Source organism: Phaenicophaeus curvirostris, chromosome 26 (genome assembly GCF_032191515.1).
Source record: "Phaenicophaeus curvirostris isolate KB17595 chromosome 26, BPBGC_Pcur_1.0, whole genome shotgun sequence".
NCBI classification, from domain to species: domain Eukaryota; kingdom Metazoa; phylum Chordata; class Aves; order Cuculiformes; family Cuculidae; genus Phaenicophaeus; species Phaenicophaeus curvirostris.
Genome location: NC_091417.1, coordinates 5,883,820 through 5,908,800, shown reverse-complemented (window position 1 = coordinate 5,908,800; position 24,981 = coordinate 5,883,820). Strand labels below are relative to the sequence as shown.

The window sequence follows — 24,981 nt, the reverse complement described above, 5'->3', positions numbered from 1 at the left end:
CCTGACTGTGAGGGTTCAGAGACCTTGTGTGCCGGCAGGAGATGCTGCAGCAGCTTTTGTGCACCACGCTGGGACTGGGGATGACCATTCTTTGCTTCTCTGAATTTGGTTGTACCCTGAGCCTGCTTTGTGTGCAGGCTTGGCAAGCCTGTTTTTTTGCTGATGGTCTTCTCTCCGCTGAGGGTTCCTCATTGCTATTGGGAATTGGGTCAGTGATGGCTCAGGCTGGTCTGCAGATGGTTTCAGCTTTGCTGTCTGTGTTCACCTGACAGCCGAACCATACCCAGCCTGCCCACGCAAAACCCTTCGAGCACTGTGTTCCACTGGATGTGTTCATTACCCAAACGAGCTTCAGAGCGCAGTCAATGAGGGGAAGCCCTGGTGGGGTGTGCAGTCACTGTGACCCATTCTGTTTGCAAAACTCCTCTTACTGGTCTAATCCATCTCAGCCCAGCCAGCCCAGCTCCTCCTGGTCCAGCTGGAGCTCAGGTCGCTCCGCAGTGAATGCCTTGTGCTCGGCAAACCCTCTGTGGCTGCACACACCGACGTTCTCTTTCTCCGTGGAACACTTGGTTTCTGCTCAGCACGCAAGGCTGTCGTGTGGACTGACAGGGCTGCAAGGAGATGCTCCTGCTTCCTCTGAACCACACTTCCCTGTGCACTTGTTTGTTTCTCATTTCGAGCTGGAGCAAAATTCCCTCTAGCAAGCGAGACAGAGCTGGGATCTGCTTTTACTTGAAGCACGCATTGACCATTTAGCAGTTGTTTGCCTGCAGAATTTCTCCATGGTGACAAAAAGATTAATTGCCCTAAAACGTTTGTTTGAGCAGCACGGCCTTGACCCAGGGAAGCAGAGCAAGGACTTGCTTTGGTTCTGCTCCATCTCAGGCCACATCATGTGCTGGGGAGAGCCAGAGTGGGCTCTCCTCTCCTCTCCTCTCCTCTCCTCTCCTCTCCTCTCCTCTCCTCTCCTCTCCTCTCCTCTCCTCTCCTCTCCTCTCCTCTCCTCTCCTCTCCTCTCCTCTCCTCTCCTCTCCTCTCCTCTCCTCTCCTCTCCTCTCCTCTCCTCTCCTCTCCTCTCCTCTCCTCTCCTCTCCTCTCCTCTCCTCTCCTCTCCTCTCCTCTCCTCTCCTCTCCTCTCCTCTCCTCTCCTCTCCTCTCCTCTCCTCTCCTCTCCTCTCCTCTCCTCTCCTCTCCTCTCCTCTCCTCTCCAGGAAGGAACAGACGGGCATCATCTGTGCTTTACCATTCATTTAGCCTTCAGAGTGTTTCCAAGCTGGAAAATGCACGTCCTGGTTTGTGGTCAGAGATCATTTTGGCTTCACGTGGCAATGGGGATGTGTTGCTTTCAGCAGAGCTGGTATTTGGGGGGGTTCCTCTCTCTTCGCTGTGATTTATCCCCCCTTTGCGATGACATTTCCACATCTCATTTCACGTGGTGCCTTCTGACCATCCAATGTCTCCCTCTGCTCCCAAACCCTGACCAAAACACCTTCCTCAAGAGCACCAGAACTGAAAACCCATCGCCTCCCACTCCTTGCTCAAGCTGCAGCTCACGTGGCAGCCCCAGTGCTGCCAGCCCGTGTTCTGGAGGGGTGCTAGAGGATTTTCTTCCCTGTGCACCCTAAGAGTGGAGTCTGCCTCTTTAGATTATAGCTGAAAACTTGCAGCCAGATGGTCAGTCGGCAGCTCCGGCAGTGAGGGAGCAGAGGAATTTTAGGTTCAAGGGTTTCACTTTATGTAATGGCACAGACATGGAGGCAGCCGTGCAAGAGTTGGTTTCTTATTTCTTTGGTTTTGCTAATAATAAATGCAAATTATTATTTTTTTTTCATAGAATCATGGAATCATTAAGGTTGGAAAAGCCTTCTCAGCTCATCCAGTCCAACCTTCAGCCCAACCCCACCGTGCCTGCTAAACCATGTCCCTAGGTGCCATGTCAGCATGTTTTTTGAACCCCTCCAGGGATGGAGATTCCACCCCTCCCCTGAGCAGCCTCTGCCAGGTCTTCAACACTCTGTCAGTAAAGAGATTTTTTTTTCCTGATATCCAATCTAAACCTCCCCTGGCACAACTTGAGGCCGCTTCCTCTCATCCTGCTCCTTGTTACTTGGGAGAAGAGACCAACACCCACCTCATCACAACCTCTTTTCCTGCAGAAAGTGATGAGGTCTCCCCTTGCCTACTCTTCTCCAGACTAAACAGCCCCAGGTTCCTCAGGTGCTCCTAGAACCCTTGGTCTCCAGACCCTTTCCCAGCTCAATTCCCCTTCTCTGGATGCTTCTCAGGTTGCCCAGAGCAGTGGTGGCTGCCCCATCCCTGGAGGGGTTCAAGGCCAGGTTGATGGGGCTTGGAGCAGTTGGATCCAGTGGGAGGTGTCCCTGCTCATGGCAGGGGGTTGGAACTCGATGGGCTTTGAGGTCCCTTCCAACACAAACCATTCGATGATTCTATGATCTTAGCACCCAGTGTGTAAATAGGAGACTGGCTTCCCCATTGGGTGATGTGGTCAACATTCGCAAGTGCCATTAAGATCTGGCAGTGCTAAAGCTGAGTGTGAGGACAGTCTCTAATGTGTAACTGGTGGGTTAGAAGCAGGAGAAGGAGCCTGAGGTCAGGGAAGAATGCTGCAGCATTTGGCCAGCCTGTACTCCATGCTTTTAAGTAGCTCTTTGAGGCAGAGGAGCTAGGCGATGGGATCAAGGAAGCTAAAAAGGAGCTGGCAAAGTTTGTGAAGAGGAATCATAGAATCCCTTGGTTAGAAAAGACCTTTGAGATCATCAGTTCCAACCGTACCTGTCTGATGATAAATCATACCCCCTAAGCACTTCATCTACCCATCTTTTAAACACCTCCAGGGATGGAGACTTAACCACCTCCTTGGGCAGCCTCTGCTAGTGCCTGAGAGCCCTTTTGGTGAAGAAACTTTTCTGATGTCCAATCCGAACCTGCCCTGGGGCAGCTTGAGGCCATTCCCTCTCATCCTGTCCCCTGTCACTTGGAAGAGGAGTCCAGCACCCACCTCACCACAACCTCCTTTCAGGCAGTTGTAGGCAGCGATGAGATCTCCCTTCAGCCTCCTCTTCTCCAGGCTGAACAGCCACTTGGCCCTCAGCCACTCCCACAACCCCTGTTCTCCAGTCCCTTCCCCAGCTCTGTTCCCTTCTCCAGACTCGCTCCAGCCCCTCAATGTCCTTCTTGGAGTGAGGGGCCCAAAACTGAACACTGGGAAGCCTGGGGTGTTGAGCACCTCTGGGCTCTGCTGTCTCTCATCATTTTTGTGGTCTGGGGAATGGGCTAAGCCAATCTCCCATGTGCTGGGCGCATCCTGCCCCTCTGCCGCGTCCTCGTGAGCCCCAGGCTTCCTGCACATGCTCCTGACCTAAGCGAGTGGCACAGGGGCTCTGAGACCCCATGGGGCTTCAACCCTGAGTTGTATTTTTTTTTTTTTTTGCCCTCCCGACCCTGAAGGCCCTGAATAACTCAAGATTCAGAAACAGTCTGTGCATCTGGAATATTTCTGGCTCACTCATCGCACTGGTATCCAGACACCAGCCCAAAATAGCTCCTTGCTGAGTCGCAGCGCAGTCGTGACTGGTGGCAAAGCTGCCACTCAGGTCCTTAAGGGGTATAAAGATGTGTCCATCCTGATGGGCTCATTGTGGTGGGGGGATGATGAGCTGCTTGCTCTGAGCTGTGTGCTGGCAGGGAGGACGCCGCAGCTGAGGAGGCAGCAAGGGTGAGGTTTCAGCTCCTTACCATGGCCAGAGTCTCCTCCAGCATCTTCCCCACCTCCTGCAAGGCTGTAGCTGCCGGGGACAGAGCAAGTGGGTGATGGTGATTGTTTTAATAAGATGAACTCGATACTTCTGAAAGCAGGAGAGAGGGCCCCACCTGGGGCTGGGTCTCCCTCCAGGGAGACAGCACCTTCTCAGCACCCTGAGGTGCTCATGGGACCCCCAGCACCGCAGGCAAAGCAGAGCCGGCTGTGGGATCCTCACCCTCGCTGGGCTGTGTCCATGGGCTGCAGTGCTTGATGCAGGGTGCCAGATCCGGGGGGTGTAGAGGGACACCCAGGTGGGTCCTCCTAGAGTGCTGCAGGTGAGGGGCATCTCCAGCCCCATGGGCTGGGGGCTCAGACCCCCTGGGTGGCTCGTGGTAGCCTGCATTGTCCTGCATCCCACCCAGCACCCCACATTGTCCTGCATCCCATCCCCAATCCCTGGGTGGCAGAGAGGGGGGTTCCCCAGGGAAATGACCCTGCATGGGTCGGGGGATGCTGGGTCTCTCCTGCTGCCACCAAGGCCGAGGGAGCCAGTGACAGCGCTCGTGGGGTGTCCCTACCACCAAAGGACCCAAACGGGGGCCGTGCTGCAGCTGCCTGCCCAGCCCGCACCTCTGTCTGGCTGTGAGGCCCTCATGGCCCTGAGCAGCATCTCCTGCACCGTCCAGTCCAGGCGTGCAAGGGCTGGACTGGGGGAGCCCTCTCGTGGCTGATGGGCCGAGCATCCGCCTGTGCCGAGCATCTGGCTGTACAGAGCAGTCCGGCTGTACTGAGCAGTCTGGTTGTGCTGGTCAGTCTGGCTGTGCCGAGTGTCCGGCTGTGCCGAGTGTCCGGCTGTGCTGAGCAGGAGTCCGGCTGTGCCAAGGAATCTGGTTGTGTCAAGCAGTCCAGCTGTGCCGGTGAGTTCGACTGTGCCAAACAGCCCAGCTCTGCTGATCAGTCCAGCCATGGTGATCGAGCAGGAGTGCAGTCATGTTGAGGGTACAGCTGTACTGAGCAATCCAGCTGTGCAAAACAGCCCAGCTGTGCTGGTCAGTCCAACAGTGCCAAGGAATCCAGTTGTGCCAGCCCATCTGGCTGTGCTGAGCTCTGCTGGACCAGCCCCAACTGGTCCCATCGGAGGATGCTCCATCCCTTTAGGTCCCCCTGGGAGTTGAGGATCCATCCTTCAGTCTCCTTCTGCCAGGTTGGCTCACCCCACTGCAAAGCCAAGCAGGACCGTGCCTGGAGGTGACCCAGCCTAAGGGTGTCCCTAGGAGGGGACAAGGACCTGCCTTGTGTTCCTGCAGTGGGATGGCGAACAGCTCTGGCAACCCAGGGATGGGTGAGGGACTGGTGGGACAGGGATGGAGCCATCTCCTCAATCTGGACTGGTCCCCATACTGGGACAGCGACAGAGCTGTGTTCTCACTCTTAACTGGCCCCCATGCTGGGACAGGGATGGAGCCATCTCCTCAGTCTGGACTGGAATTAGAACAGGGATGGATCCATGTCCTCGCATTGGGACAGACGCAGTATTGGGCATCTCTGCAGTGGGACAAGCAGCAGCCACGTGTCCCTGCAGTGGGGCAGGGTCCCCAGCCAGGCAGAAGGTGGGAGTAAGGGAGCTCAGTCACACTCACCATGTGCCATCATCTCCATACAAGAAGACTCTGACTAACAAATGAGGGTCAGGAGGGTCCCAGTCCTTGGGGACAGGCCAGGGTGGAGTGTGGGACATGGGAGGGAGTCAGTGGGATGAAGTGAAGGGGGCAGAATCATAGAATCATAGAATCATCAGGTTGAAAGAGACCCACCAGATCATCGAGTCCAACCATTCCTATCAAACACTAAACCATGTCCCTCAGCACCTCGTCCACCCGTCCCTTAAACCCCTCCAGGGAAGGTGACTCAACCCCCTCCCTGGGCAGCCTCTGCCAGGGACCAATGACCCTTTCTGTGAAACATTTTTTCCTAATGTTCAGCCTAAACCTCCCCTGACACAGCTTGAGGCCATTCCCTCTCGTCCTGTCCCCTGTCACTTGGGAGAAGAGCCCAGCTCCCTCCTCTCCACAACCTCCTCTCTGGGAGTTGTAGAGAGCAATGAGGTCTCCCCTCAGCCTCCTCTTCTCCAGGATAAACACCCCCAGCTCTCTCAGCCGCTTCTCTTGTTCTCCAGCCCCTTCCCCAGCTTCGTTGCTCTTCTCTGGACTCGCTCTAGAGCCTCAACATCCTTCTTGTGGTGAGGGGCCCAGAACTGACACCAGGATTCGAGGAGCGGTCTCACCAGGGGCGAGTACAGAGGGAGAAGAACCTCCCTGGCCCTGCTGGCCACGCTGTTTCTGATCCAAGCCAAGATGCCATTGGCCTTCTTGGCCACCTGGGCCACTGCTGGCTCATGTTCAGAAAGCAGAGCTTCGATATGGATGAAATTTGGGGTGGATCAGGCCTCCCCAGAACCATACTGGCCACCCTGGAGGAAGTCAGAATCATTGAATCACAGGATGGTTTGGGTTGGAAGGGACCTCAAAGTCCATCCAGTTCTACCCCCTGGGCCAGGGCCTCCCCACCCTCACTGCAAAACATTTCTTCATGAGATCTCATCTCAATCTCCCCTCTTGCAGCTGAAAACCCTTTCCCCTCACCCTATCCCTGCACTCCCTGAACAAGAGCCCTTCCCCAGCTTTCCTGGAGCCACTTTCTCTACTGGAAGCTGCTCTAAGGTCTCCCTAGAGCCACCTCTTCTCCAGGCTTAACAACCCCAACTCTCTCAGCCTGTACTTATACAGGAGGTGCTCCAGCCCTGGGATCATCTCCATGGCCTCCTATGGACCTGTTTCAACAGCTCCATGTCCTTCTTGTGCTGAGGACTCCAGAACTAGTCGCAGGCTCCAGGTTGGGTCTTACGAAAACAGAGCAGGGGGCAGAATCCCCTCCTTTGCCTGCTGGTCCCACCGCTGTGGATACAGCCCAGGAGACGGTTGCTCTCTGGGCTTTGATTACCCGTTGCCGGCTCACGTTGTGCTTCTCACCCAAGAAACCCCATCATTTTCCAAATCTTTATTGTAAATAAAGCCTGCGACATTGCAGGAGGCTTCCCAGGGGCCTGGAGCCGAGCGAGGAGCACATGGCGTCTCAGTCCACTGTGTCTCCAGCGGCGGCGACGGTGGCTCCCTGAGTGCGTGCAAAGCAGGAGCGCGAGACGAGGCGCGGGCGTTCGGGGGCGTCGAAGCCCCCAGCCCCGGCGCGGGCCCCGTCCCGGCTGCGGGCGGTGGTGCGGAGCGAGGCGGTGCGGGACGGCAGTGCAGCTGGCGGGGGAAGTTGGTGCGGCTGGGGGTGCCACCGCCCCGGTGTGCTTGTCCCCCGCCTCGTGCCAGGATGGGGCGCGGGACACAGCCTGCTGGGGGGCTGTGGGTTTGGCTCTGGAAGCACTGGGAGCACCCCCAGCCCGGCCGTGGGCCCTCCTGGCCTCAGCAGTGGCACCACTTGACCTTACAGCATTAAAATCATTAAGAAAACCCCAATATTTATATATATATATATATTAATGTCCCCAAACCCAGTGACAATGGTGCTTTCTTGCTCTGAAATGGGTATCCCCTCACTGTGGGGACGACCCGGCACTGTGGGGACATTGTGGTGACAGTGATAGAGAGTGGGGAGGGGGCTGTTGGTCCAGACCCCCCTCTCCCTGGTGCCCATGGTGGCCCCAGGTCCCCGAGTCCCCCAGCCCAAGCCTGGGGACACCCAGCCACCCCCATCCTGCTGTCCCCTCCCAACACCCTGGCATGGCACTGGCTTCTCTGATGCCACCACAGCAAAGCCTGGACTTGGGGACACCCTTGGTCACCCCAACTCCACGGCAAAAGTGGTGGGCACAGACGCTGGCTGAGGGAGAGGATGGAGGGGATGCCCCACATCACTGTGGGCATGAGATGAGTCTCATCCCCCGGTGTCCCCTAAGTGTCACCGGGATGGTCTCCGCTCCGACGCTGGGTGGCACCAGGGGTGGGCAGAGCCCACGTGGGCTCACGGTGCTCCGTGGTGCTGTGGGTTGGGTGGACCTGCAGAGCTACCCCATGCAGAGTGACGTGTTTTGGGGCTGGGTGACACCTGCCCGCCACAGGGACAAGGGGACACATCCCACCCACCCGCCGTGGGGCTGGGGACACATCCCACCTACCTTCCATAGGGACAGGAGGACACGTTCCACCCCTCTGCTATGGGGACAGTGACACGCATGCCACCAGCCCAGGGCTCACCCTCTACCCCCCAAACACCCCAGGGTGGTCTCTGCTCTCACCTGCCCCCCTGCCCCAGTCCCAGTGCCACCAGTTTGGGGTTCACCTGCCTGAGCTGGGGAAGGGTGGGCACCCCCTGCCCTAGGGAAAGCCTGGCACCCATGGGTGCTGGTCCCCACCACTGGCACTGGGGGGCAGAGGGGGATGTGCCCCACACTGGGGGCTGCTGAGCCTCTTTGCTGGGGAGGGGGGGACATCTAGGGGTGCAGACCTGGCCCCCATGACCCCCCCTCACCCCAGACCTGGCATCTGGTGGCGGGGGGAGGGAAACTACTCCTAGGCCCTGATATGGGGAGGGCTGAGAGACACTTGTACTGGGGCACGGTGGCCTGGTACTGGGGTACACGGGCCTGGTACTGGGGCAGACTGCCCTCAGACTGGGGTACACTGGCCTCAGACTGGGGTACACGGGCCTGGTACTGGGGCAGATGGGCCTCAGACTGGGGTGCACTGGCCTCATACTGGGGCAGACTGGCCTCAGACTGGGGTACACTGGCCTGGTGCTGGGGCAGACTGGCCTCAAACTGGGGCACACTGGCCTCAAACTGGGGCACAGTGTCTGGTACTGGGGTGCACTGGCCTCATACTGGAGCACGTTGGCCTGGTACTGGGGCCCCAGTGGTACTGGGGCAGGCTGGCCTCAAACTGGAGCACACTGGCCTGGTCCTGGGGTGCACTAGGCCTCAAACTGGAGCAGGCTGGCCTCATACTGGGATAGACAGGCCTCCTACTGGGACAGACGGGCCTGCCTAGGCCCCAGAGCTGGAAGATGCTGAGGGGGCTGTGGGGTGGGGTCCCCGCTCGCCCCCGCGGGTACATTCATCCCGGTGCGGCGGCGCCGGGGCTGGGGGTACATTCGTGGGGGTCAGGGGGGGCCGAGGCCCCGGCGCCCCCCCGGCTCTCCTCCTCGGCCGGACGCTCTCGGACGCCCCATTTAATTGCTGTTAATGAGGCGCTGGGAAGGAGGGGGGGGGAAGCGGGGCGCAGTGGCCCCGCTCAAGCCCCCCCGGACCTGAAACACAGAATTGGGGTGCGTTAAGTGTGGGGCTGTGACACGGGGGGGACACATGGGGGGACACTGAGCCGAAAAGAGCCAGCACAAAGGGGGGGCCGCCGCCAGGCCCCCCCCCAACCCCGCTGTCTCTTTTCAGCTGTTGGGGGGCACAGAGATGGAGACAGCACGGCCGGACACACAGCGACACGGACAGACGGGCTCCCACGCCGCCGGGCTGCCGGACGGTGACGGTGACAGTGAGGGTGACGAGGAGACGATGGGGGGGGTTGGTTACACTCCCTGCTGCGCCGGGTCGTACCTTCCTCGGCGAATGTTCCTTGGGGGGTGGCGGGGGGAGAGGAGACGAGCGTTAGTGCCACCCCTCTGTCCCTGCTGTGTCCCCCACCATCACCGGCTGTCCCCCGGTGTCCCTGCTCCCACGGGTGGCAGCCGTGTCCCAGCGACAGGCAGGAGCACACGCCGGGGGGGGTCACCGACACAGCCCCCCCCGACCCCATGCTGGGGGACGGACACGAGCGGGACCGAGCAAGGGGTCAGGGTGACGGTGACCCCTTCCTCAGGACACATGCAGGCAGGGACAAGGGAGCAGGCAGGGACAAAGGGATCAGGTAAGGACAAGAGGACCAGGCAGGGACAACAGGACAAGGGACCAGGCATGGCCAGGGGCCCAGGAAGAGAGAAGGGGGCCAGCAGGGACCAGGGGACAAGGCAGGGACAAGGGGACAAGGGACCAGGCACAGCCAGAGGCCCAGGATGGGAGAAGGGAGCAGGCAGGGACAAGGGACAAGGCAGGGACAAGGCAGGGACAAGGCAGGGACAAGGCAGGGACAAGGCAGGGACAAGTGGAACAGGCATCCCCAGGTGATGCCCAGCTAGAGGGCACTGGCAGAGCCCCGACCCGAGGGTGCCTGGGTGTCCCCAAGAGGGCAGGGGACACTGGCCCTGATGTGGTGACACTGAACAGGGGGACACGGCCAGTGACAGTGGTGGCAGCAGAGGGGACAAGCCATGCGGGCTGCTTACTTAAATCCCCAGCCTGTCCCCCCTAGGACGATGGCAGCCACCAGCACGGCCCCCGCGATGGAGCCGATAATGATATTGGTGCCACTGGGACCTGTGACAGAGGGGACAGGGAGGAGGGGACAGGGACACACATCAGTGGGGGGGACACAGGGACACAGCCCCTGGGCAGCCCCAGCAACGTCGGGACCTGGGGGGGTTGTGGGGGGACAAGACCCAGTTGTGCCCAGCTGAGCTGCGGCACTGGGAGGGGATGGTGACACTGGGGACAAAGCAGGTCCCCATAGGGACCAGGGACAGCAGGGACACGGGGAGCCCCCCTGTGGGGCACACGGACCCTTGTAGCGCTCCGTCTCCCCGGTGGGCTTCGGCTCAGGGATGGGGTCGTAGACGCTGCAGTCCTTCCCCGTCCACTCCGCCCGGCAGATGCATTTGCCCTCGTTGCTGCAAACCTGCGAGGGGATGGCGTCACCCCGTGACTGCCTCGACACCCCTGGGGTCCCCGCTGTCCCCTGCTGGGTCCCTCACCCCATGATCGAAGCAGATCTTCCCATCCCAGCTACCGGGGCAGGAGCTGAAGTTAAAGGCGCTGGCTGGAAGGCATTTGTGGTCGAGACACAGCATGCCAGGGCCGCAGGGCGTCCCGTCCTCCACGTAGCTCAGGTCTGAGCCATCCACCAGCTGCACGTGGCCTCCCCTGCACCGGGAGGGCAAGAGCAGGTGACACTGGGACACCCCTGCCCTGGAGACATCCCCATCCCCGTGGTGGTGGCACCCACCTGCAATCCACGTAGCGGTTCTGGTGGAAGAAGGTGGTGGCGGCGATCTCGCCGCTGAGCTCACCCAGCCGCGGGGCGCCCGAGATGTTGGCGCAGAGGAGGAAGCCACACAAGACGTCCCTGCAAGGCACCGGTGGCATCGCTAGCGGGCGGGTGGCACCCGGGAGGGGACACAATGGACGGGGCTCACTCACTGCTTGTTGCACTGCAGCCAGCCCAGCCCCTCGCGCCCGCAGTTGCCCCTCTCGGTCCCTTCCACATTGAGCTTCTCGTAGCAGAAGCGCTCGGCCGAGCCTGGGAGATAACGGGTGTCACACGCACATCATCTGCTCATCACATTTTGTCCCCTCTGCCCCAGCGAAGCCTCCCCAGGGCTGGCACTTACTGCGGCCCCACAGCGCGTTGCACTGCCGGTCTCTGGTTTTGCAGCGCCCACCGTAGCATCGGCCCTGGGGGGCAAGGAGAGGGGAAACGGCACTGCAGGCACCTTGTGGGAGCAAGCAGCACACGGGCCACAGCCACGGGCAGGATACAGGGACCATGGGTGGGATACGGGGACCACGGGTGGGATACGGGGACCACAGGTGGGATATGGGGACCACGGCCACGCATGGGGAGGAGGGACCATGTCCCGGCTGGCACAGTGACAAACCGATGCATGGGGAGGGTTTGCATGTCCCAAGGACCCCGGCTACTGCTCACTCCCAAACCCACACCCTCGCACGTGGCTTGGTGATGCCCAGTCACCATGACGCTGGTGGAAAGGGACAAGTTTCCGCAGCCAACTTGCCATGGGACAATTCTACACAGCCAACTCTGCTTGGAGAAGGTTAGAGTTAGGAGTTCCCCATGTAGAGTTATCCTTTCAGAGAGTTGGCCATGTAGAGCATCCTGTGGCAAGTTGGCCACACAGAGCTGTCCTAGACCAGGGTATTGGAGCCCTCGGGGACATGCTGGAGCCCAAGGAATGTGTCCAACCCCACAGGACATGCCAGAGGCCCAGAGGATGTGCCTCTGCCCAAACGGACCCGCTTGAGCTCGTTGGGATGTGCTGAAGCCTGTGGGGACATACTGGAGACCAAGGGATGTGTCCAGCCTCGTGGAACATGCCTGAGCCCATGGGGACATGCTGGGGCCCATGGAATATGTCCACCCCACAGGACGTGCCAGAGGCCCACGAGACATGCTTGAGCCCATGGGGACATGTCAGAGCTACACAAATATGCCTGAGCCCCATGGGATTTGCCCCAGCCCCACAGGATGCACCTGGGCCCACAAGGACATGCTGGAGCCCAAGGGATGTGCCAACTCCACAGGACATGCCAGAGACTGATGGGGATGTGTCGGAGCCCCACAGAACATGCTGGAGCCCACAGGGACATGCCTGAGCCCCACAGGATTTGTCCAAGCTCCACAGAACGTGTCTGGGTCCATAAGGACACGCCGGAGCCTGCAGGGATGTGCCAGAACCCGATGGTCACATCCCACCACACTGGGCTGGACTCACCTGCTCATTTTCACAGAAGTAGCCATCCAGCTTGTGGAGGTTGGGGGGACACTGCGGGGACACGGGGAGGAGGACGGGTGATGCCACGTGGCCCTGCGCTGTGTCCCCCCGTGTCCCTCCCAGCCCGGCTCACCTGGCTGGAGTCACCTGTGCAGGTCTCGGGGATGTCACACTCGTTCACAGCTTCCCGGCAGGACACACCACGCGGCTCGTACTGCACTCAGGGATGAAGCCGCCACGTCAGGAGCCCACGACACAGGAACCCTGGTGGCTCGCAGGATCTGGCCCCGCCGGCCACCGGCTCTGGCTCCCCCCTGCCCCGCACCTTGCAGCCTTTGCAGCAAAGCCCGTCGCTGCACATGGCGTCGTGGGTCAGTGTGCACTTCTTGCAGCAGTTGCCCCCACTCCTTGCGCACTCCTGCTGGGACAGTGACCGGTATGGTTTGGCACAGCATGGCACAGCACGGCACATCAGTCACCCGGCAATGCCAACAGCCCCAGCATGGCACAGCGAGCAGACCCCGGTCCCTGCTCACCGCCAGCGAGCCGCAGTCACACTCCTCTCCTGCCTCCACGAAGCCGTTGCCGCACTCTGGAGGGTCCAGGAGCTGCCGGGGTGGAGGAGATGGTGAGGTGTCCCAAGGAAAATGCTGCTGTGAGCCCCCCGGAAAGGGGATCCCATCCCCAGGGGAACACCAGGACCCCCCGATTGCTGGTGTTTTGCCGTGAAGAGCGAGGGTCCAGCTCTGTCCTGCACTGGGGACACTGGGTTTGACGCCAGTGCTGTTTCCTTGGACATGGCAGGGCCTGGGGGCACCACGAGTCCCGAGGGATCCTTGGTGCCACCCTGAACCCTGCGGGGCACCAGGAGGGGTCATTACCTTGAGGGGTTTGTTGAAGAGGCAGCTGCCACCACCGTCCTGCAGGAACTGGTTGTACTCGTCAATGCTGCAGCGGGAGAACTTCCGCGGGAGGTAATACCTGTTGGGTGGGAGCCACTGTCACCCCTGTGCCACTGCGGGGGCATCGGCAGGCACAGCTGTCACCAAAACCAGCTGTCACCCAGGAGCGGTGACCCTGGGGATGACGGCAGTGCCATCCCAAACGTGCACCCACCCTGTATCCTCCATGATGCATCCCAGCCACAAGTCCGGACACCGACAATCCCCTGGGAGGAGAGGAGAGGGGCTGCGGGGGCGGCTGTCCTGCCGCCAGCGCGGTGGCACCGCGGTGTCCCCCGGCTTGTCCCCATCCCACTGCCGGGGGGTGGGGGGTACCTGCCGCCGTGCGGTGCTTGTTCCACATCATCCCCAAGTTCTGCCCCAGCGTCTGTGCCAGCGTCACCGCCATGGCAGCCACGTTGCCGTACTGCGCGGGAGGGTCAGAGAATAGAATAGAACAGAATAGAATCACCAGGTTGGAAAAGACCCACCGGATCATCAAGTCCAACCATTCCTATCAAACACTAAACCATGTCTCTCAGCACCTCATTCACACATCCCTTAAACCCCTCCAGGGAAGGTGAATCAACCACCTCCCTGGGCAGCCTCTGCCACTGCCCAATGACCCTTTCTGTGAAAAATTTTTTCCTAATGTTCAGCCTAAACCTCCCCTGGTGCAGCTTGAGGCCATTCCCTCTTGTCTTGTCCCCTGTCCCTTGGGAGAAGAGCCCAGCTCCCTTCTCTCCACAACTTCCTCTCAGGTAGTTGGAGAGAGCAATGAGGTCTCCCCTCAGCCTCCTCTTCTCCAGCCTAAACAACCCCAGCTCTCTCAGCCGTTCCTCATAAGGCCTGTTCTTCAGCCCCTTCACCAGCTTCATTGCTCTTCTCTGAACTCGCTCCAGAGCCTCAAAATCCTTGTGGTGAGGGGCCCAGAACAGGATTCGAGGAGCTGTCTCACCAGTGCTGAGTACAGAGGGAGAAGAACCTCCCTCGACCTGCTGGTCACACCATTTCTGATCCAAGCCAAGATGCCATTGGCCTTCTTGGCCACCTGGGCCACTGCTGGCTCATGTTCAACCAACACCCCCAGGTCCCTCTCCTCCAGGCGGTTTCCAGCCAGACTTCTCCTAGTCTGTAGCACTGGTCAGGGTTGATGTGCCCCAAGTGCAGGACCCGGCATTTGGCCTTGTTAAACCTCATGCCATTGGACTCAGCCCATGGATCCAGCCTGTTCAGATCCCTTTGGAGCCTGCCTGCCCTCCAGCAGATCCACGCTTCCACCCAGCTTAGCGTCACCTGCAAACTTGCTCAGGGTGCACTCGATGCCTTCATCCAGGTCATTGATAAAGACATCGAACAGGGCTGGACCCAGCCCTGAGCCCTGGGGACACCACCTGGAACTGGCCTCCAGCTGGAGTTAACTCCGTTTCCCACAACTCTCTGGGCCCGGCCATCCAATCAGTTTTCCCCGCAGGGAAGCCCGTGTCCCCGTCCCACACCCGAGAGGGATCTGGCAGCACCCACCTCGTTGACGCCCCCGGCGTGGGTGGGTGAGCAGATGCCCCCCACGAAGGCAGCGCCGCTGCGGCTGCTCTGGAACGTCCGACCCCTGCAAGGAAGAGGACGGTGGGGACAAGGACAGTGACTCCCGGCTGCAGGGAGGTGACACGGCTGTGAAGCTCACGAGAAGAGGTGAACGGTGTCACTCTGCTCCACCAGCCCCTCGTGCCGGTACTTCACAAACTCGTTCAGGGTCTCCAGGGAGTCTTCCCCAATGCGGATCCGGTCCTCTGAGGCCCACGTCTCCATGGCCACCAGCACGATGCGGGTGTTGAGCTGCTCCTTGTAGATCTGCGGGGACAAGGGGACAGCTCTGGGGACAAATGTGCCAGGGACAAACCCCACGGGGACAAATGCATGAGGCACTAAGGACAAATCCCCTGGGGACAAACCCATCAGGAGCTGGGGACAACCTCCCCAGGGACAAACCCTCCATGCACTGAGGACAAGACCCCCAAGGTCAAGCGCCCATTTGGATTGGTTCACCATGGACAAACCCACCAGGCACTGGGGACAAATCCCTTCAAGGATGAACCCAGCAAGAACAAACTCCTAGGGGACAAACCCACCAGGTGCTAGAAACGAACCCAACAAGGACAAACCCACCGGAAAGAAACCTATTGGGTGCTGGGGACAAAATCCCAGTGGGAGAAGCCCACCAGGCTATGGAAACAACCTCCCTCAGGGATGAACCCACCAGCTACTGATGACAAATCCCCACTGGACCACGTCCCCAGGGATGAACCCACCCAATACTGGGGACAAACCCGCCATGGATGAACACAGGGGCACTGGGGACATCCTCCCATTTCCCCTCCTCCAGGGACAAGCCCACCAAGGACAAATACCTGGAATGAACCCCCTGGGATCAAACCCACTAGGTGCCAGAGACCAAACTCTCTCACCATGTCAGCCAGGTTGACTACGGACTTGGCGAAGTTGCTGGTGAGAACCACGGATTTGCGGAGCTGCAGGAACTGGGGGCACCAGGGGCCTGGTTAGGGTGGAGTGGCCGCCCCAACCCCTAACCCCCTGGTCCTGGGACCCCCACGCTTACCAGCTGGTGGTCGTTCACCACCGCCAGCTCGATGTACTTGGTCTCGCTGTGCACCGTGTGCTGGGCTCGGCGGACCTGCCGGCGAGAAGCAGCCTCTGAGCCGACCCGAAAAGATCCACCCGCCAAGCCCCAGCCAAGCGGCTTTGTGAGCCCTTGGGAGCCCGGCAGGATCCTGGGGATGCCTGGAGCAGAGTGGGCTCAGAGCAGGTTGCCAGAGGATCCCCAGGGCATCTCCCAACTCGCACAGGAGCACCCACGCTCGCCAGCGCCCGCAAACCAGCCCCACCGACCTGCCGCCGCCGCCGCAGCTTCGGTAACCCGCCCGCAAGGCGCTGGGGCAGCGCAGGGAAGAGGCAGTCTGGAGGGAAGGGACACAGTTGGTGGCGTCCAGGACACGGAGCCACCGGGGCCATTGTCACCAGCCCTCGAGTACGAGAGTCAGATGCACACAGACTCACCAGGCCAGGGACAGCTGGGGACACGCTGGACAACATGTGGTTGAAGGCCCTACCGTGGGGAGATAAGCAGTGGGGAGGGGGAACTGCCACATCCCCGTGTCCCCAGGGCTGTCCCCAAGCCACAGTCAGACCTGCAGTGCTGCAGTGGGGAAACTGAGGCAGGGCCACGGGTGTCTCCCACTCACCTGCCTGTGCTCAGTGCCCACCTGGGGCTCGATCAGGTAGGTGGCCCGGCCGTCGGAGAAGACCCCGCTGCAAAGGGACATGGAGGTGACAGTGCAGAGGGACGAAGCCCCTTGAGCCCCCCTTTTCAGCCGTACTCACCGCAGGCCCTGGCAGCTGGAGAGAGCGGCGAAGGAGCGCGGCTGCCCCCGGATCCAGCCCTGGTAGTAGCAGTGCTCCCCGGCACCCTGCGCGAGAGGCGCCCCTGGGTGCATCCTGCGCGGTGCTGCGCAGGCACAGCCCCCTCACCGGCATCTCCAGGCGGGTGGCTCTGTAGTTGGGCTGGGGTGCGTGGTGCCCATGGCACCCAGGTGGGACCCTGCCACCCCGGCACGGCTGGCAGCACCCCGGGCATCCCCCGCGCGAGGGGTGGCACCACCCAGCGGGGCGGCAGCCGGGGGCAGGGGGCACCCCAGGGTGGGGGTGCCGAGCGGCTGGTGGTAATCCTGGGCTTCTGCCGGACTGGGAAATGGGCACCGTGACCTCAGCGCTGGCACGGCACGGATGGCATGGGTAATGTAGCATGGCACGGCACGGTGCGGGAGAGCATGGTAAAACGTGGCACAGTGTGGCATGGCCCAGCACAATATAGCACAGCACAGCATGGCACGATATGATCCATCAAATGGATGAGGGAAAGGCTGTGGATGGAACTTCCTGGACTTCAGTAAAGCCTTTGACACAGTTTCTCACAGCACTCTGCTTCAGAAACTGTCACCTCTGGCCCGGACAGGCGCACACTCTCCTGGGTGGAAAACTGGTTGGATGGAGGGCCCAGAGAGTGGTGGGAAATGGAGTTAACGGGGTCCTGCCCTTGGGGCACAACAACCCTGAGCAGCTACAGACTAGGAGGAGTCTGGCTGGAAAGCTGCCTGGAGGAGAGGGACCTGGGGGTGTTGGTTGGCAGCGACTGACCATGAGCCAGCAGTGGCCCAGGTGGCCAAGAAGGCCAATGGCATCTTGGCTTGGATCAGAAACGGCGTGGCCAGCAGGTCCAGGGAGGTTCTTCTCCCTCTGGACTCGGCACTGGTGAGACCGCTCCTCGAATCCTGTGTTCAGTTCTGGGCCCTTCACCACAAGAAGGATGTTGAGGCTCTGGAGCGAGTCCAGAGAAGAGCAACAAAGCTGGGGAAGGGGCTGGAGAACAAGAGGAGCGGCTGAGAGAGCTGGGGTTGTTTAGCCTGGAGAAGAGGAGGCTGAGGGGAGACCTCATTGCTCGCTACAGCTACCTGAAAGGGGAGGTTTAGGCTAGATATCAAAAAAAAAATTTCATGGAAAGGGTGATTGGTCCCTGGCAGAGGCTGCCCAGGGAGGGGGTTGAGTCACCTTCCCTGGAGGGGTTTAAGGGACGGGTGGATGAGGTGCTGAGGGACATGGGTTAGTGATTGATGGGAATGGTTGGACTCGATGATCCGGTGGGTCTTTTCCAACCTGGTGATTCTATGACTCTATGATTCTATGAATGTGGCACGGCACAGCATGGCACGCAGTGACAGAGGGGCACGGTGCAGCACCCCATGCACAGCGCAGGCTGCCGCGGCGTTGGTTTGGCACAGCTCGGTGTGCCTCTTACCGTGCTGTGGCTGTCGTTGCCGCCCGCGCCGAGGTGCCGCTCCACATAGTGGGAAGCGAGGAGGTGGCTGCAGTGAGGAGGGAGAGGAAGAAGAGGAAGAAGAGGAGGACAGAGCTGGCAGCGCCCTGTGCCCCCATCACCACCTGTGCCCATGGCATCGCCCGACACCGGCCCCGCTCCCCCCGAGATCAGCCCCCAGCGCCGCACCAGGGACCCTGGCGCCTCCATCTGCTCTCGTGCTGGGAGGCAGAAGCGACCCCCTAGCCTCACGGCATGACCCCCATGAGCCCCACAGCAGGCACCCCCCGACCCACAAGAGATGCCCCCAGCCCATGGCTGCTGACCCCTGCCCCACTGCTGGTGCCTCTCACCCCACAGCAGGTGCCACCAGCCCCACAACAGGTGGCCTCAGACCCCATGGCAGGTGCCACCAGCCTCACAGCGGGTGTCCCCAGCCCCATGGTATGTGCCCCTAGCCCCACAGTAGGTGGCCTCAGACCCATAGCGGGTGCCCCCAACCCCACAGTACGTGCCCCCAGCCCCACAGTAGGTGGTCTCAGACCTCACAACAGGTGCCCCCAGCCCCACAATAGGTGGCCTCAGACCCCCCGGCAGGTGTCCCCAGCCCCACAGTAGGTGCCACCAGCCCCACAGCAAGTGCCCCCAGCCCCACAGTAGGTGCCACCAGCCCCACAGTAGGTGGCCTCAGACCCCAGAGTAGGTGCCCCCAACCCCACAACAGGCATCCCCAGCCCCACAATAGGTGGTCTCAGACCCCATGGCAGGTGCCCCCAGCTCCACAGTGGGTGCCCCCAGCCCCACAGTAGGTGGCCTTAGAGCCACAGTGGGTGCCCCCAGCCCCACAATAGGTGGTCTCAGATCCACAGGAGTGCCCCCAACCCCACAGCAGGTGCCACCACCCCCACAGTAGGTGCCCCCAGCCCCACGGTAGGTGGCCTCAGATCCCCCAGCAGGCGCCCCCAGCCCCACTGGCACCCCCTGCCCCACTCACTGGTTCAGGTGGAGGTCGAGGGTGAAGGCCGAGCCGAAGGCACGCACCACGAAGCTCACCTGCGCCAGGTGCAGCCCCTGCAAGACAGCGGAGCCGTTACCCCCCGCCACGGCCCGCAGGGAACGGGAAAAACCGAACAAACAACAAAAACCCCAACCCAAACCTGCAGCCACCAGAGGTCACTTTTATCTTTCACCCCAAACATCAAACGTAAAGGAAAACGCTGGGGTTTCACCTCCGACCATCGCTCCGCAGCGCTGGCAGGACCCCACATCCCACTGTCCCCCTCCTCGGGACCGAGGTGGGGTGGGGGCTGCCAGAGTGTCCCCCCGTGTCCCAGCGCGGTTGCAGCGATGCTGAGCGATGCTGAGCTTGGCTTCACCCGCCCTGCGGCGCCTGGTGCTCCTGACCTAATTCCTGCCCGCAGCAGCGGGACCCGCGTGCTGCGGCGCTTGAGACCTGGCAAGCTCACCACAAGGGTGAGGGTCCCCGCGGCCTCCACCGGAGCCCCCCGGTGCGAAATCAGCAATCAGAGGAGCCAAATCATTCCCTGGGTGCCCCGTGTCCTCGCTGGCACCCAGGCACAGCGCAGGATGGGAACATGGGGATGAGGACGCGTGTGCCACCATGGGGAGGGGACACGATGTTCACGAGGGATCCAAGTGTGGATCCACCAGGATCCCCAGTTCCATCCCTCCTGGCTGAGCCCCCCTGAGCCCCCCAGCAGCCGGAGCCCCCCTGGCATTTCCCGGCATCCGGTGCTGTTACTCCAGGCTGGCTTTAAATCACCTTTGTGGGAATTGCAGCTCATTATTTTTGCCTTTTATCCGGTGAGGTTTGTGGGGGGATCGATGCGCGCCGGGCTCCGCAGCCGCCACGGCATCTTTGAAAGCATCGACCACCCCGCGATGCTGGATGGGATGCAGGTGCCGGCGCCCTGAAACGCCGGCTGAGCTGGCAGTGGGGTGAAGGTCACCGGCCAGCGTGGATGCACCAAGTTCAGGGGGATGGAAACAGCTGGAATTTGGGGGATGGAAATAGCTGGAATTTGGGGGATGGAAATAGCTGGAATTTGGGGGTCGGCACTGGGTGGATGTGCGGGATGCTTCCACGTGGCCTGCATCCATCCTTCCCGGAGCCATAGGCCCATTCATTCCGCAGAATCCCCCTGCCTGCTCCCATTTCACCTCTCCTGGCACCAGATTTAGTGGGATTTCATGGCACACGGTTGTGCCTCACCAGAGGGGACGGTGGTGGCACGATCCCGCGGGATGAAGGCTCCGGTTCAGGATGCTGGTGGCCGCACGAGTGTGACCACACTGGCCATGGCCACCACCTGGGACCCTGCCCACCTAGGGACACGGGAAAGGGAGTGGACGTGGGGTTTGCTTACCGGGCCTCCTCCTCCTCCTCCTGCTCCTCCAGGCTCATTGCGGACCCTGGTGTCCAGCTGGTGCTTCTGGACCTCCCCTCCCGAGCTCCGTCCCACCAGCCGCCTGGGGTGGGTGAGCTGGGAGACCACCTGCCCGTCGGGCCATGCCCGGGGGAGCCACCGGGGCAGCGAGGCGGCCTGCGCGGAGGGACCTGCGGGACAGGGGACCCGGTGACAGCCCGGGGGAGCTGGGGACATGGGGGGGTGGAGAAGAGGACATGGTCTGGGAGGACCCAGGTTGGCACAGCATCCCAAAGTCCCAGGTGTCCAGGAATGCGGAGGGTGAGGACAGGGATGGCGTGGGTGGCAGGGGGACACAGAGGGACACAGCGGGGACACACAGACAGGACACTGTGTCCAGGAGGGGACACCAAGGAGCATGGGGTGAGGGTGCCCGGGGGACACATATGGGGACAAATCTGGGAGGGGAAGCCCAGGGGGTCCTGCACAGTGGCACCGACCCAGAGGGGACACAGGCAGCTGGCAGAGTGACACCCAGAGGGGGGCACCGGGGCTGGGGGACCCAGGGGACACTTATGGGGACACATTTGGGAGCCCCTGGACAGTGTCACATCCTGAAGGGGACAGCACGGGTGGCTGGTAAAGTGACACATCCCGGAGGGGAGCACCCAGGGGCACCTGGAGCAAGGGGAGGATGGGACACAGCAGCGGGTCCTGGGGGACACGGGGAGGGGACAGGGGGGGCAGGGTTGGGGACACCTCCCGGAGGGGATGCGGGGGGCTGGTACGGGGACACATCCCAAGGGGACACGGAGGCGGCTGTGGGGACACCTTGGGGACATGGAGGCGGCTGTGGGGACACCCAGGGGACACGCAGGGGACAGGGGAGCCGGGATGGGGACACGTCCCAGGGGGCTGCGGGGGCTGCTGCGAGGGCAGCTGGGGCTGGGGGGGAGGGGGGAGCGGACGGGGGTGTCGCCTGCCGGTAGGAGACACCCGGGGGGTGTCGGGGTCCCCAGGGTGGGGACAGCAGCGGGGACACCGGGGACACCACCGGCCCCTCCCGGCGCTGCGGGAAAATGTGTCGATGCAGCGAAAAAACCGCAGCGGCGGCGCCGGGAACGGGAACGGGGATGGGGATGGGGATGGGGATGGGGATGGGGATGGGAAACGGGGAACGGGGATGGGAAACGGGGAACGGGAACGGGGATGGGAAACGAAGATGGGGAGGGGGAAAGGAGAACGGGAAGCGGAACGGGGATGGGAAACGGGAATGGGGAGGGGGAATGGGAACAGGGAAAGGGGAGGGGGAACGGGAATGGGAAATGGGGAGGGGGAACGGGGATGGGAACGGAGAAAGGGGAGAGGGAACACGAACCGGGAATGGGAAATGAAGAGGGGGAACGGGGATGGGAACGGGGGATGGGAACGGAGAACGGGGAGGGGGAGATGGAATGGGGAAAGGGGAATAGGGAAAGGGGAAAGAGGAGGGAGAACGGGAACGGGGAACGGGGATGGGGAGGGAGAACGGGGAAGGAGAACGGGAACCGGAATGGGGAACGGGGATGGGAAACGGCGAACTGGGAGGGGGAACGGGGATGGGGATGAGGAGGAAGAATGAGAACGGGGAGGGGGACCGGAGAATGGGAAACGGGAATGGGAACGGGGATAGAGCGGGGAATGAGGTCTGGGTCGGGGGGTCGGGGCCGGAGCGGGGCTCGGGGGTCGGTCCGTACCTGCCCGCGGGGCGAGGGCGAGCAGAGCGGCGAGCAGGCAGCCCCGCAGCGCGACCATCGCTCCGCATCCCCCGCGCCGCCGCGGCCCCAGCAGCCGGGGCCGCTCCCGACAGACGGACCGACCGCCAGACACACCGACCGACAGACACACCGACCGCCCGGCCCCGGGACCCGCAGCGCCGCCCCAAACCCCGCACCCCCCGGGACACACAGCGCCGCCCCCGGACCCCGGGGGAACAACCCCCCCCAGTATGGAACAGCCCCCCCAGCAGTATGGAATAGACCCCACCAGTATGGAATATCCCCTCTCCTACCAGTATGGAACAGCCCCCCCAGCAGTATGGAACAGCCCCCCCCCCCCAGTATGGAACAGCCCCCCCACCAGTATGGAACAGACCCCACCAGTATGGAACAGCCCCCCCACCAGTATGGAATAGACCCCACCAGTATGGAATATCCCCTCTCCTACCAGTATGGAACAGCCCCCACCAGTATGGAACAGACCCCCCAGCAGTATGGAACAACCCCCCCACCAGTGTGGAACAGCCACCCCACCAGTATGGAACAGCCCCCACCAGTATGGAACAGCCCCACCAGTATGGAACAACCCCCAACAGTATGGAACAGCCCCCCCGCCAGTCTGAAACAGCCCAACCAGTATGGAACAGCCCCCCCACCAGTATGGAACAACCCCCACCAGTATGGAACAGACCCCCACCAGTATGGAACAGCCCCCCCCAGTATGGAACAACCCCCCCACCAGTATGGAACAACCCCCACCAGTATGGAACAGACCCCACCAGTATGGAACAGCCCCCCCGCCAGTCTGAAACAGCCCAACCAGTATGGAACAGCCCCCCCACCAGTATGGAACATGCCCCCCCGACCACCACCAGTCTGGAACATCCCCCACCAGTATGGGATCCCTGCAACCAGTATGGAACATCTCCAGCCAGTACAGGACCCCTCCAACCAGTATTTAACATCCCCCCTGCATCAGTACAGGATCCCAGTAACCAGCACAGCATCCCCTCAACCAGTATGGAACATCCCTTACCAGTATGGAACATCCCCCCAACCAGTGTGGAACATCCCCTACCAGTACAGGATCCCCCCAACCAGTATGAAACATCCCCTACCAGTATGGCATCCCCCAACCAGTATTGAACATCTCCTACCAGTATGGGATCCCTCCCAGCACTATGGGATCCCCACAACCAGCATAGGATCCCTTCAACCAGTACGGAATGTCCCTTACCAGTATGGTATCCCCCAACCCGTATAGACCATCCCTTACCAGTATGGGATCACAGCAACCAGTGTGGACCATCCCCTACCAGCACTGCATCCCCTCACCCATCCTGCCCCCCTTCCCAACCAGGACCAGCCCCGCAAGCTGTAAGGGATCCCCCCAGTCAGTCCCAGTCTTCCCAGTCAGTATGGAACACCCTCCCCCAGTACTGGATGCCCCCAGCCAGTCTCTCCCACTGGTACTGGGCCCACCAGCTGGGACTGGGGTGCTCCAGACAGTACAGGACTCCCCCACCCCACAGCACCTGCCCTGCTGGAACTGGAGCCTCCCAGCTCCGAGCCCCACGGCGACGGACACTGAGACCCGCACAGGGACTGGAGGTGGGACATGGACCTCCTGGTCACCTCCAGCCCCAAGCTCTGCTCCCCCAGAGCCCCACGCAGGGGCTCGGCCACCACAGTGCTCCGTGGGTCCCCCAGAGGCTGGCTGCCCTCGAAAGGCCCCAGAGCACCCCAACAAGTCCAAGGAGGAGGTCCTGAACCCCCAGGTCACATCCCTCCTCCAGGACAGCCCATCCCACCTCTTAGTCTTACGAGGAGCAGCTGAGAGAGCTGGGGGTGTTCAGCCTGGAGAAGAGGAGGCTGAGGGGAGACCTCATTGCTCTCTCCAACTGCCTGAGAGGAGGTTGTGGAGAGGAGGGAGCTGGGCTCTTCTCCCAAGGGACAGGGGACAGGATGAGAGGGAATGGCCTCAAGCTCCACCAGGAGAGGTTCAGGATGGATATTAAGAAAAAAAAATTCACAGAAAGGGTCACTGGGCAGTGGCAGAGGCTGCCCAGGAAGGTGGTTGAGTCACCTTCCCTGGAGGTGTTTAAGGGATGGGTGGATGAGGTGCTGAGGGACATGGGTTAGTGATTGATAGGAATGGTTGGACTCGATGATCCAGTGGGTCTTTTCCAACCTGGTGATTCTATGACTCTATAATTAAACGTTGCCAACTCACTTTGGGTCAGCCTCCTCCAGGCTAAACACCCCCAGCTCTCAGCCACTCCTCTTGTTCTCCAGCCCCCTCGCCAGCTTTGTTGCTCTTCTAGATGCAGACCCCGTGACTCTGGGCTCTTGCCCAGGGCTGGCCCACCCTGCTGGGCAGGGAGCCTTCCCTCTCCCTAACAGGCTCCTCAGAAGTCCTCACTTTGAACACAGCACCAACCAAAGGTCGGCTCCATCTTACCCTGCCCTTGGAGAAGTCACAGGTCACTTTGGACACCCCCCAGCCACCTCTTGGCAAGACAAACCCAGCCCAGCTCCCACCTCCTCTCCTTGGTCGTGTCCAGGCGAGGCCTATAGCCTCCACCAGCTGCTCTCCAGTTTCTCCACATAGAATCATAGAATA

At 61.3% G+C, this 24,981-nt stretch overlaps 2 protein-coding genes across 2 annotated transcripts; one reads left to right on the top strand and one right to left on the bottom strand.

The window, feature by feature from the left end:
* Positions 1-9,131: 9,131 nt before the first annotated feature.
* On the bottom strand, positions 9,132-22,395 carry ADAM11 (ADAM metallopeptidase domain 11). The gene is made up of 26 exons (XM_069877334.1): positions 22,338-22,395; positions 20,602-20,792; positions 19,209-19,285; positions 18,197-18,263; positions 16,726-16,811; positions 16,587-16,653; positions 16,402-16,450; positions 16,234-16,301; positions 15,944-16,018; positions 15,792-15,863; positions 15,011-15,177; positions 14,851-14,935; positions 13,663-13,753; positions 13,502-13,553; positions 13,267-13,366; positions 12,922-12,993; positions 12,711-12,803; positions 12,519-12,599; positions 12,386-12,436; positions 11,264-11,327; positions 11,073-11,172; positions 10,879-10,998; positions 10,628-10,796; positions 10,437-10,551; positions 10,103-10,193; positions 9,132-9,395 (listed from the first exon to the last, which is right to left on the bottom strand). Exons 1-26 carry the CDS (start codon positions 22,393-22,395, stop codon positions 9,350-9,352), a joined length of 2,307 nt encoding a protein of 768 aa, XP_069733435.1. The 3' UTR covers positions 9,132-9,349.
* Positions 22,396-22,701: 306 nt separating this feature from the next.
* On the top strand, positions 22,702-23,622 carry LOC138731054 (uncharacterized). The gene has a single exon (XM_069876749.1). The coding sequence runs from the start codon at positions 22,702-22,704 to the stop codon at positions 23,620-23,622; it is 921 nt and encodes a 306-aa protein (XP_069732850.1).
* The last annotated feature ends 1,359 nt before the right edge of the window (positions 23,623-24,981 follow it).

Excerpts from the sequence above, each read along its gene's own strand:
- ADAM11 (XM_069877334.1), bottom strand. The coding sequence starts at position 22,395 with ATGGTCGCGCTGCGGGGCTGCCTGCTCGCCGCTCTGCTCGCCCTCGCC. Across the intron at positions 13,554-13,662 it reads CAAGCACCGCACGGCGGCAG|GGGATTGTCGGTGTCCGGAC; the intron begins GTACCCCCCACC and ends CTCTCCTCCCAG. Across the intron at positions 11,173-11,263 it reads CAACGCGCTGTGGGGCCGCA|GCTCGGCCGAGCGCTTCTGC; the intron begins GTAAGTGCCAGC and ends GTTATCTCCCAG.
- LOC138731054 (XM_069876749.1), top strand. The coding sequence starts at position 22,702 with ATGGAACAGCCCCCCCACCAGTATGGAACAGACCCCACCAGTATGGAA.